We start from the raw sequence: 13,357 nt of genomic DNA, 5'->3' as shown, positions 1-13,357 counted from the left end.
AAAGAAAGGCAATTAAAGGTGCACTCAGTAATTCTAATCCAATACACTTTGTCAAATTCTGCAAATATCTCCTCACAGTCTGCTAGCGGTCTGTTCTGTGGGTGGGCTGAAAAAAAAAAAACTAGTATTTGTACACAGCCCTGGCTCTGTAAATGGGACAAAAACAAAGTGGATCGGACTGATCCACACAACACTATTCCAGCATGTGAACAGGATGGGGGTGGGGCAGAGCGAGATTGAAATTCATTAGATGAGCTATGGCAAATCTGGCTGATGCAAACTTTTTAAACTCCAAGGAGGACAAATGGCTGAGAAACAGACCAAGAGAAAAAGGCCAGATGACTTAAAACTAAAAAAGGATTATGATAAGTTGAGTGCTAGAAGCCGCGTCAACGTCGGCGAGGCTTTTCAGCGGTGGACAGTCCTCAGACCTGCTCTTTTTCTTTTTGATAGGTGGGTAACATAAATTTTGCTTTGTTTCACAGAACCCATATGCTGTTGTTGTGATGTTAGATTTAGTAGCAGGAGAGTTGTTAGTGTCTGAAGCTGGTGTGTGTAAAACCTTCTCATCTTCTCTTCAAGTTATCTTAGTAGCAGCAACTTAATGTAGCAACAGTTTGCTAACCCACTACATTGCTAACGTTACTTACATTACTTGCTGTGTTGTTATATGCTCTAATCTTCTAATGCTATTTGTCCTCTCAACATTTGCAAAGGGTTTTATAGCCACAAAGGTTAAAAACACATGTTTGGTAGCACCCTTTTTGGTCACTGTGGTTTTGTATATGTTACTGTAAGAATTTGGGGGGGTGGAGCTTCCAAAGGAGGACTGAAGGGAGGGGTGTGTTTGTTTTGGCAGTTGAGGTTTATGGTGCAACCAAAATGGCAAAAATAAAATAAAATAAAAGATTTGATTCATGGCGCAGAACTTTTAACTTTAAAGGCTGAAATACACCAGGGACTCTTATTTTGAAATGTATGCACTTCACTGGTGTTCATTCAAACAGATAAGAGAAATAAAGTGTGCACTCCTACAATAATCTACAATGTAATAAAATATAAACAATTCAAAAGAAAACATTGTCATATTTTATTTCAGCAACAGTACAGTAGTATATTATCATCAATAGTATATCATCATCATCATCATCATCATCATCTATCTTATCATTAGTGATCACTAGTCATAAATTTCTGATATGGCCTAACAGCTGGAAACACTCAGAAGCTGCATGCTTGGATTAAGTACAACAGTGCCACATTTTCACTTTGATGGATGCAGCGCATACATTTATTTAACTAAATCCAGTTATTTTTAAATTTGATAAAATCACATTAGGTCATATCACGTTTCCTTCTTTCTGCCCTCAAATTTAAGACCTCTTTAAATGATAATTAAGACTTTTGTTGTATCATTTAAGATTTTTAAGGATCCATGGGAACCCTGCAATCACTAATATAAAAAACACATGTGGCTGTTCCATCAGCTAGTCAAGTATGCTCTCTCTTTATCGTAACATATCTTATGGAGGCTATAATGACAAAACACACACACAAAGATGCTGATATAAGCATTCAACAGTGCTTATCTCTGTGAGTGACAGTTTGAAAACGAACGAGCACACAGGAGGAAGTACCAGTGCACATTTCCTGTCTGTCCATGTGCGTAGGGGAAGTAAAGGATAAAAAGACTGTCGAACAGACACTACTCTCAACACTCCAGGCACAACGCAAAAACCAATACACACATAACCCATCTATATCAGCACTTAAATCAGGATGGACACACACTTCAGCACTCTTGTCTGGTGTCTAGAGGCCTGCAGTTATGATTGGTTCATTAATCATTACTACGGCTGCCCAGAAGCCTCCCCAGAAATTTTTCCTGCAGAATTTCTCAGAAATCCCAGAAGAATTTGGATTTAAGTACACAAAATTCACAAAGTTCTGCACATATTCCACATATATATGCACATATATGCACACAGAGAAAAAGACACATGAAATGGAAAAGTGAGCAAAAGTTTTTAAAACGAACCATGACATAGACTGACACCATTTAATTTTAATTGATGGAAGCCTGGTTATTATAGTCATGTCCTCAAAGGAGCCAGGCAAAAAATAAATAAATAAATAGTATCCTTTCATCTTAAAATGACATTTCATTTCAGAAAGAAAAGTGGTTCTTCTGTAAGATCTCCTCTCAATGCCTCACAGTTTTGCCAAACAGGACATGAGGAAAATCTTAACAGACATCAACATTGAAAAAACTGATAAAACAGACATCAACAATCAAAACACTCTCTATTGCCACGCACTTTTGAAAAAAGTTTTCAAACAAAAATGGATTGGTATGAATGCCTTTTTACTCCACTGAACATTGCGCCTGGTTAAGGCAATTGCTAGGTCCAGGTTGAACATTTTTGCATTTTCACACACACACACACGCGCACACATACTTTATACCTTCGAACAGACAACTGAACAGTCAACAGAGATTTTAACCTAGGCATCTAGACAAAACTATCTTTACTAAGTGAAAATAAGAAAAAAAAGCAAAAAACAATAACTGATGACCTATTCAGCAAGCCCAAATTACAATGCGAATGTTCCGAACGGGATTTTGGATTTTCGGAAAAATGCTGCTATTCACAACAGGTCAGACAAATCGTCCGCTGACAATCTGAAGTTATATTTTAACAGAGTAGTCCGATTATTTTCCTTCAGACTGCAAAGAAAACTGACTGGCCAATTAGATTTGAGCTTAGCTGTTTTATTGGAGTCATCACAGGTCCCTTCACTTGGCATCATCACAACACATCGCTGCTAACAACACATGAGGAGCACCAACAAAGTTTTATTTGTTCAAAATCTCTTAATAATCTCTTAATAAAACAAAATTTCCTTAAGCGGCACCTGCAGCTCGAGTGTAAGCCGCAAAAATAATGTCAGAACAAGACGAAAAGGAAAAAGTTAAAAGGTGCACTCAGTAACGTTTTCCTCATTACAAATGTTTAACTCCTAAAAAGGTATGAACTGTAAGACTCCAGTCATTATCAGTAACCTTGTAATAGCTGTTATATAGGGGAGAGGGTCAGCACATGAGGGCTGCCATGTAAGAATCACAAGACCGGCCAAATACTACATACTGAATCTCAGTAAATGTCCTGTTTTTAGACACATTCACCCAATGATTAAAGTAATCATGGCTAACCATGAATACTACATTTCTACAATGACATCTGAAGCTGAAAACTACTGATTTTAAATGTATGCTGCTTCCAAGCTGCTAGGTGTCAGTGTAAGTCCAGGATGACACAAATACAAAAGTTACTGAGTGCACCTTTAAAAATTGATGCACTGGAAGCGATGAAGACATGCAGAAATACGCAAGTAGTGTCTATTAAAGTGGAATAAGTGATTTGCTTAAAATCAGTCTGTACTGTTGTATGCCGTTTTCTTTCTTAGTCCAATCCTAAACATAGACAGACATCAGTATGATGATTAATAGTCAGCTTGACACTAATTTATTGATCTAATATGAAACAAAATATGATGCTTTCAAGTTCAAACCGTGTATAATTGATTATCAATATAAAATAAAAATTGTGTACATGTTTATGTGCATGTTCAATTGTTTAATTTAGTTATTTTAAGTCTGTGAAAGGATAGAAACAATTAGTGAGTCTATATCACAATTGTTTTAGTCATGAAAAAGTGAATAAATTAATGGATATAGTAAATAGAGCATATTGCATGGACACCAATTTGTGTCCTGAGCCAAGAAAGTTTAAGAAACCCTGCTCTCTACGTCGACTACGTCGCAAGCAATCACATTATATAATAGCTGCAGCAAGTGCACACCAGAGACGACCATTTCCAGTTTGAAACTCTCTTGCGCCGTTTTTGACACGCCCGCACAGAGAGACGCCAGTTTTGGAGTTTGTGCTTATTTATACAGCCCGCTTCCTTATTATTTTAACTTTAATAAAGGATGCATTAAATACAGTATAAAACGGCAGGGTGTTTTAGGCAAGTTTTGCTGACAAGTGGAATGCCAGGTAAGGCTCCGCTTTATTTCACGTCAACGGCACTGCTACTGTATTTACTTATTTAGCATTTTTGTATTATAATTTCCCCATACTTTTCGATCTACATCACCTTAATCTGTTTGGAAAGATTGGAGTGCGTTTGGACTGTGAGCTGTTCTTTCTTCCTTCTCAATCAAGTGCGAGCTGAAGTGCTGCTCTTCTGCATCATCATTAGAATTTCAAATGATTCTACTACAACTATTTGACAACAAACATTTTTGTCTACAATTTTTTTTTAAACATTTCAGTCCTATTATGAAGAGAGTTGCTGTAATGTGAAAAGAAATGCACACTTTATAATCTGAACCGCCCAACCCAACTCCTAAACCTAACCAGGAATAGAGTAAAACAAATATGTTGGATGCAAAATTGAAACCTCCAAATAACATTCATTGTAAATTATGCGAAAGCAACTACTTCCTGGTTTCAATGCAGGATGCGAACCCGGGTCTCCCACGCTGCTGATGGAATGCACGATGCAACTATTGGCAAGATTTTAGAAAGGTTGAATTACCTGCAATACAAAAATAGTCTAAAACAATGCCTAATATAGCTTTTGGCCATGGGTTAGCATTAAGGCCGATTTTAATGCTAACCAATATCCTGTGCTGCCTATGTGATGTCAGCTGGAAAAGAAAGCCGCTTTAGAGGCAGAACAAGTCATTACATATTGATATACACAGTATTTCAATGAATTTATTTCTTTTGCATTCTTTCAAGAGTTTCAGGCACCGCTTTTCAGCAGTAGCGCTCCACTGGATCTGTAGCACCACAGCAAAAGAATGGTCCCCAAGTTGTGAGCTGATAAGATAAAGAGAGTGCGTGCCACGAAATAATGTCTTTCTATTGCATTGTGTAGGGCTGAACAATCCATCGAATAAAATCAAGACATGAACTTATGTAAATATTAAACTGCAAAGGGTTCTGATTTAATCAAACAGTCTGCACGTGCAATACACTGCTCATGCGCAGCTCTGTTCTGAGCACACGTGAGGTGATTCTGGCTGTGCTCACTCTACAAATTTCATCTCATGCACAGATGTGAGCTCCGTGAAATAAGTGAGGAAATCCTCAACATTGGATTAATGGATTAGATGCATCCATATCTAATATCTTCTTTAAACAGATGTTTCTTTAAATGTTTCTTCTTCTGTTTATATCTATATGCACTGATAATATCTTGCATGTATTGTTTTTTTCTCATAAAATTTTCGTCAACAGTTTACCTTTTACATTCCACCCTATGCAGCAGCCCATGCGCTATAGATTATATTTAACAGCAGATTAAGAATAGGAACTTTGTAACAGGGTTAGGCTGTATCACAAATATTGTCGGTTATTTTTAGTTATTGACATTTTAATCAGGCTACTTGTCCAGTCGGTCAAGTACTCTTTCAATTGGCCTTTCAAAAATCCACTTAATGTCAACGCCTGCTTGTTTCAGCACTCTAAATTCACTTCAAGTTAAAATACATATATAAAATAACCCTATGACACTATGTTTTAGTTGACAGAAGCAGAGATGTGAGCATTTCACCATATTTGAAATAATTCCAAGGCTCATTCAAAGGCTATTGTTAACGAGACTTCACACAGAATGTTCCTACAGTTTTTAACCAGATCCTATAGCAATGCCGTGAACAAGTTAAGAAATTATTTGGGAAATATTACTTGTACAATAATAATAACATTCTGTAGTTATTATAATACAAAAAAAAAAAAAATGATTTCTGTAATTAATAATACCCATTATTATTATTATTATTCAGAATTAAATTACAATGATTTAAAATTCAAACTGATTTGGTTCAAAAAAAAATATGAGGAAAAAGTGGGCACTATCACAAAGTGCAATGTCTAATGAATCCTTGACTTGCTGAATCAGTGTTGTTTAAAGTACAACGTGTAGCTAGCTACAGATAAATTTTGCAATACATTTATAATCAATTATAACATTAAAATGTTACTAATATTTACAATGTAATAAATAATAAACTATATAAATAATATAATACCGCTCTCCCCACTGCAAGAGCTAAATTCTATAGGAAATGCTGCTGTTATCTGATGAAGCATACAAACATAATTGTGTATTAAAAATTAAAGATGTTAACTCTGATTTCATATTCACTAAAACATACACCCTGACAGCAGTCACTAATAGGGCTAATGTTGAATCTACAAAACTGTGCCCCTTCAGCACCGGCATAAAGTAAGAGAGGCAGAAAGAGGCCTGCAATATGAGCGGTGAGGTGTGTCTGCACTGACACCGAAGAGCTGAGAGGGAGGAACTGGTCTAATTCAAAAAGCAGAGAGGAGAGCTTATGAAGGTGCTGGTCTGGTACATCACTCCAGAGCTCATAACTGATATATACAGAAGAGATTTTTCATCAAAAGAAAACAAGACTTCCTCAATAAGCCAGGAGCATGGTCTGCTCTGTATGGAGATATTGGAATTCGATGGAAAGACAGATGAGGAATTATAACACAGAAATGAAAGCAATGACAGAGTAAGAAAAGATCTGTCTTTTTGATCTTGCATAATTTCAAGGGATATTAATGGGATAAATTAAGTACTAATCTAAAAGAATTTAGGCAAGTACATGAATGTGAGGAAATTAAAATGCAAAAATTCCACTAACATTTTGATCCACGTCACAAAAAACAAGGCTACACAAGTATGCAAATAGTAGGATATGTGCTGTAACAACTAGGATGACATAATGCCCTGAACTATAGTTTGGCAGTCACTGAACTTGTTTGATGCTTGGAGACAACTGACATATAGGCTTGAAAATTTTGCCATGTATGACAAAGCCTTCTGTATTTGTATTAACACTGTGTATTTTCAATTACATTCTTCTCAATAACACACAATAAATTCCCATATTTTCAGAATAAAATAAGCCCAAAGTTCCCTGGAAGGAATTAACATATACATTGATTAAAATAATAATGAGCATCTTAAGTGCACAAAATCCATTAACTAAAAACACCGGAGAGACCTCACACCTGTCTGCGTGTCCCAAAAGCATCATTAAAGGGTTAGTTCACCCAAAAATTAAAATCGTCTCATTATTTATTCACCCTCATGATATCCCAGGTGTGTATGACTTTCTTCACCAGATCACATTTGAAGACAATTCGAAAAATATCTCAGCTCAGGTCCTTAAAATGTAAGTGGATGTTGAGCCAATATTTGAAGCTCCAAAAATCACAGACAGTCAGCATAAAAGTCATCCATATAACTCCAGCAATTAAATTAATGTCTTCTAAAAAGACAAGATCACTTTGGTGCAATAAAGTTTAATATTTAAGTACTTTACTCTAAATCGTGCTTCTGTTCTGCAGCGGTAAGCACATGTGACTTAATCGCATTGTCATTTGAAATACGCGAGAACTGAGACACGTGAGTCACAGCCGGAAAAGAAGGACAAGCAGAGAACGTGAGATCACATCCATATCATGGCAACACGAAGAGAGACCACTTGAACTCTACCTTTTCGTGAAGCTTACCGGAAGCGATAATTTGGAGTTAAAATGTAATTAAATATTTATCTTTTTCGCACCAAAAGCGATCGTGCCGCTTTAGAAAACATTAATTTAACCGCTGGAGTCGCATGGATAACGTTTATGCTAACTGTCTGTTATTGTTGGAGCTTCAAAAAACAGATCACCACCCACTTGCATTTTAAGGACCTACTGAGCCAAGATCTTTTTCAAATGCGTTCTGCTGAAAGTAATTCACACCTGGGATATACAGTCCCTTTGGAGAACACATAACATTGTTTTCTTGTGTGTATTATGATCTGTACTGGGGTGAACCCTTAGGAAATGTGTAAATATCATGTAAATATCTGAAACAAAGTAGAGCGAGATGTTGTCTACAAAAAGCACCTTTCTGATTAAGATCATCAAGTTCTAATACTCGTTTCAATGCACTTAGACTGAGAGGTAAACAAGAACAGGTTAATCCCTCTTGCACACAATTGACTCTGACATCACAGTAGACCCAATGAAACATCAGTATGACACCGTATATCAGACCCGCTGATCAGTTCAACTCCAGACTGGTTTTCCATTCATACATAAATAATGGTTTTGGTCAAAGACACAGTCTAAAGACCTTTTACACACTCCGGGTTTTGAAACGCGGAAGTAAACGATTGCAGGATAAACTTCGACAGCGATGAATGGGAATGAATGGGAGACCACAGCAAATATTATTTTCACAACCATTTGCTCCAAGAGCAAAAGAAAAAAATCCACTATTACATTTGAATGACTTGACAGAAAAGGAAAAAATTGAGAGCGGTGGATTAAGAGTCAGATGGGAGAAGATGCCAAATGTACTGTCACGCTCTCAGCAGCTGTAATCAAAACGCCCTCGCACCTGTTTTAATTTATTTTATTATTTTAACTAATTCCAGAGCAATATAACACAAAGAATAATGGTCTAAACTTACACTCAATATTTTAAAAAAAATCATAAAAACGATTGCTAGATTTACGCTGCTTAATAAGGCGGAAACGCATCATCACAGTCTGTCAAAAAGATCTATAGTGATTGGATGTGTCTCAAAACAGCATTTATGGGCATCGCATGCGCGATCGAAACGTTTGACCGCATTTTGGGCATCGTTATATTCGAAAACGAGCCTCTGATTATCCCAGAATGCATTCTAGATCAGCAGTTTACTAGGTTTTGACACGAAGCCATCGCTTTCCTCTCTGAATGACTCAGGTCCATAAGCCATGAGAAACCTGAAAAACTAGTGTGTGTAATGTGACTCCAGCGCCACAGACTGCGCTGTACAGGTGATCAAAACATCTCACGAGTGTTTAATGGTGATCATCTCACCTTTCGCTTCGCAGTCGGCGCAGTATTTGTTATCATCCTCTCTCAGCATTTTGGACAGAATGGCCTGATGCTGCTCGTTTAGTTTCTGAGCCTTTTCCCTCTCCGATCGCGTCGTCATCTCGCCCCGTTTTCTGTCAACGTCTCTGAATAAAATCACCGGCCTTTCCCCCGAACTCTGTTCAACTGGAGCGTGATAAATGGAAGACCATCCCCCGAAAAATTAAACTATGATGGTCTCAAGGCGCCGGAGCTGCTTTGCTTGAGACAGATCGGCGGAATATGGCCGATTGGAGGAACTGACCGGAAGCGGAAACGGAGACAAGAAAGGTGCCGTGAGCTGTCAGAATTGTATATATATATATATATTAAACGGGACTGTATTGATTAATCAAAGGATTCGCTGGTTTAATTTGTATCTTAATTTTTATGTCTCTCTGAAAGTCATTTTATACTTCCGTGGAATTATATTTATTGTTAAAATAATTGTCCCATTTAAACTTTTGCGTCATTGCTTACGTATGTATTTGACAGCCGGTATAAGACTACCGTGAATAGCAGTTTAGTAGCTTAATAGATAAAGAGACGAATCTCTCACGGAGTAATTATTACATTCTCAAAATGCAGGTTTTCCAAGAGGAAAACCCACTGTAATTCCCTTATTGACAATATGATTTGATAAGTAAAATACACAAATAAATAATATTACATTTAAAATATTTATATTTTACCATATTGCACAGCATTTGCCTTTGTAATGCACTACTCTCTATATTCGGTGAAGACAAGAGTAAAAGCCTTGCCCACTTGTTTTATTATTGTGATGTGACACGTTTTCTGGTGTAAATGGAGTCATTATTATTTCACCAATTAAAAATTAATCTATAATTTTAGTCGTAAATATATAATTTGTTGTTATGAAAACATAAATAAGTCTCTGTTAAATCACTATTAACGGTTTCATCCATGCAGTGATTTTCTTTCCTGTTTTATTTATAAACATGTTATAACTGCCCCACTCTATTCCTTCCAGATGTCTCTCAGATTAATGTCAGATGAAATGCTGAACAGATGAAGAATTCATAGCTATTACAGTTACAACATAACATTTAATTTATTTGTATTTTATTCACAAAACAAATACGAACATTGATGCTACATACCAAATAAATAGGTATCCTAAAACCTCTTACTAAACTTTCAACAAATATTTGAAATGTGATCCCAAAAATCTTTTAATAAGTTTATTCTTTGAACAAACCAGACAGGCTGTGCAGACACTCATGTTATACAGTGCCCTACTTCCAATAGGAAAAAAAATAGACTGCAATAATTACAAATAAAGTAATGAGTCTTCTCAAGTTGCTCACTAAAGTTTTAAGCAGTTTTAAGCAGTACTCCTATGCTAATAGGTTGATGCCAATAAGGGAGGGAGATACACAATTTCTGGTCCAGAAATGATCTCTTTTGTATCTCAGAATGGTGATTAATCACATTTAAATGTATAAATTATTAACTTTGAATATTGTTAACACAGTGACCTAAAAATCAATACAACGGCCCTTTCTCTCCCAGTCACCATATCGTGTAGGTTCTGGGCCTTTGGGACCACCTTTTTCTTTAGTCTCTGGATTCACATCATCTGGAAATCCTGTTTAGGGAAAAGTTAAGCATTATTCAAGGTAATCTAACAACATCTCTCTTTTAGTGTAAGAACTTTCACATTATGAAACCTTGTTTAGATATCTAAGACAAAACAATAGTTTAATTTTGCAAGTGTCGCTAATGGGGCTTTTCCACTGAATGGTACATCTCCACTCACTCTGCTTGCTTTTTGGCGGGTTTCCACTGTGGATGGTACCTGGTACTTTTTTTTAGTACCACCTCAGTTTAGGTTCCAAGCAAGCCGAGCCGATACTAAATGTGATGTCAAAACCCTGCAAATCACTGATTGGTCAGAGAAATGTCACTACCAGCATCACTGGATTTGCAACACGGGACAACAACCGCTAGTTTTAAAGTTAGCAACAGCGATAGTAGTATCATTTGTTCATGCGACTTTCAAATTGTAAAAAGAAATGGTTGTGTGCAAAACCACACCGTGGTCAATAAACGAAGAGCAGACGTTCCTCTCGTTAGCGACGAACAAAAAAAATTTTCAGGAAGTGTCTCAGCTGTTGGCAACACACGGCTACCAACAGTGTAGGGAAAAGTGTAAATGTAAAAGTGACTACAGAACCATCAAGGACCACAACAGACGGAGTGGTTCAAACAGAAGAAAGTGGAAGTGGGTTGACCAAGTGGATACTATCTATGGCAATATGTAAACTTGGGAGGGCGAGCAATGGGAGGGAGAGTGCCCTGAACTCGAAGGACGATGGTACGTTTTGTTACGTTAAATCAATATTCTGCTTTATTTCCCTTTATTTAGTTGACCAGCTACTGGAAAACTTGCTTCTAAAAAAACAGGTACATTTAACTGTTACACTTGTGTAAAATCACCATGCAACAACTGCTTTAAGCAGCACAATGAGCTAGTAGCTAACAGCTAACGGTCATGTTATCGTTTATGGTCAGTAATGTTTGTGTTGCGTTTAAGATGATGTCACGGCAGTAGAGGCAGTGCAACAATGATGATCAGCCTATAATCTCACCCACATTGAGGCAGCACTAAACTGCAGTGGAAAAGCAAGCTCAGAAAAGTAAAGAGAGCAGAGTGGAGTCGAGTCACCGTAACGTGCAGTGGAAATGTGCCATTAGTTTAAAACACCAGCAAAATTGATGAATGTGAATTTCATCAATTTCCGGACACGGAACGTTGTAAGGACTAAATATGTTTTGTAACAATACAGAAGATGAACTATACTACACTAATATACATATATATAATTTATTTATTTATTTTTATTTTATTTTTTTTCAAATTTAAGCATTTCAATTTGGTAACATAATTCCATCAAATAGAATTGAGTCATCTTTAATAAAATGCAATGGAAAAACATGTTTTATTAATTTAATTTAGTTAAACATTACACAATTAAATTTATGGAATTTTGTTATTAAACTGAATGCGTAAATCTTAAAAATAGGCTAAAACATATTTTGTGTATAGTTAATATATTCTAGACACGTTACAATACACTCTGCTCTTTTTGTAATTTATTCCACAATTATAATACTGTAAAACTGAGATGTGTTCCTACTTTCAAGGGCGTCTTTAGATTTTGGCTCAGTTTCGTCCATGTCAAAGCGTCCTTGGGGTGTTTTCGCTTTCTTTAACGGATTCTTATCTTTGGCCACCCCACCAGATGCATATCCTGCTGTCCTATGACTTGCTGAAGGGGAGAGCATGGAGCCATTTCAACAATTCTGCACCAAATAGACTTGCAGTTCGTGCAATGGTTTAATCGCTATTAACAAACTAATGTAATTTTCAGTAACAAAAATAAAGGAGTATATAAAATCATTCCGTTTAATTTTAAATAACTAGCACTCAATGCACTAAAAGCATCCCAATGCGCCCTTCAACCACGGTCAAATACATTGATCGCACTCACCTGTAAAAGTCGACTTTAAAAACAATCCTCTGTTTACAAAACCTTTTGCTCTAGTACAACAAACACGCAAAAGAGACATTTTGCCTTGAGGCTGCACTGATGTGTTGTAAATGTTAATCCTGTTGAAGAAGCAACAGAAAAGTTACACAACTGCATAATGTTTTGACGACAAAAATTACGTGCGTACGTCATCATTAAGGGACACCAAATACACTCGAGAGGGTCGCGTTAGCGCTCAAAATGTGCAGAATGTTTCGGTTAAATAAGATAAATAAATTTTACCGACTGTTATTGTTAATTCTTTCATTTCAACAAATATGAAATATATGAATTTTCTTAAAAATAGATTTAAAGTCCATTTCTATTGTTGTTTAGTATTTTATTATAATAACTAATTTAATGTCACTTAAAGCCATGATTAGAAAAAAAGTAATCTTCCAAAAAAAAAAGTTAGGCTATAATTTAAAAAAACATAATTTTTTGAATTGAGTGTTAATCGATTCACATATTTATAGGACACTTAGAGGAAATTGTATTTAGTCAAATGATAGCCTATCAAATGCAATGTGATTTGAAAAAATATATATATAAAAATACATAATGTTATGTGCCTGCATAAGAATCGCATACAGCTAATCTCTTATAAAATGTAATTTATAATTGTTTCCTAATTTTAATAAAATAAATAATGATCGCTTTGGTTCGATATGGATAATTATGGATTCAATATGCTAGGGGCTACTGAATCAGATTAAAACCTGCTAGAATTGATTCATTTATTTTAAATGTAGTTTAGTGCAATAACTCATGTCTAGTGCCATTAGTTAGTTATAGCCTAGGCCTATTACTTT

At 36.0% G+C, this 13,357-nt stretch overlaps 2 protein-coding genes across 5 annotated transcripts in view; both read right to left on the bottom strand.

The window, feature by feature from the left end:
* Positions 1–9,232, bottom strand: part of LOC127617645 (stromal membrane-associated protein 1-like) — a 142,587-nt gene extending 133,355 nt beyond the window's left edge. For all 4 annotated transcript variants that reach the window (XM_052089661.1, XM_052089660.1, XM_052089663.1 and 1 more), the window contains exon 1: positions 8,953–9,232. In XM_052089661.1, the coding sequence (XP_051945621.1) occupies positions 8,953–9,070 (118 nt within the window). In that variant the 5' untranslated portion in view covers positions 9,071–9,232. The remainder of the gene's footprint in view (positions 1–8,952) is intronic.
* Positions 9,233–10,062: 830 nt separating this feature from the next.
* LOC127618151 (succinate dehydrogenase assembly factor 4, mitochondrial-like) lies at positions 10,063–12,684 on the bottom strand. Its single transcript, XM_052090438.1, has 3 exons — positions 12,507–12,684; positions 12,153–12,284; positions 10,063–10,600 (listed from the first exon to the last, which is right to left on the bottom strand). Exons 1-3 carry the CDS (start codon positions 12,583–12,585, stop codon positions 10,491–10,493), a joined length of 321 nt encoding a protein of 106 aa, XP_051946398.1. The 5' UTR covers positions 12,586–12,684; the 3' UTR covers positions 10,063–10,490.
* Positions 12,685–13,357: the final 673 nt, after the last annotated feature.

The sequence above is a fragment of the Xyrauchen texanus genome, chromosome 24 (genome assembly GCF_025860055.1).
Source record: "Xyrauchen texanus isolate HMW12.3.18 chromosome 24, RBS_HiC_50CHRs, whole genome shotgun sequence".
NCBI classification, from domain to species: Eukaryota; Metazoa; Chordata; class Actinopteri; order Cypriniformes; family Catostomidae; genus Xyrauchen; species Xyrauchen texanus.
The sequence above is the reverse complement of the archived record's forward strand: the minus strand, read 5'-3'. Positions and strand labels throughout refer to the sequence as shown.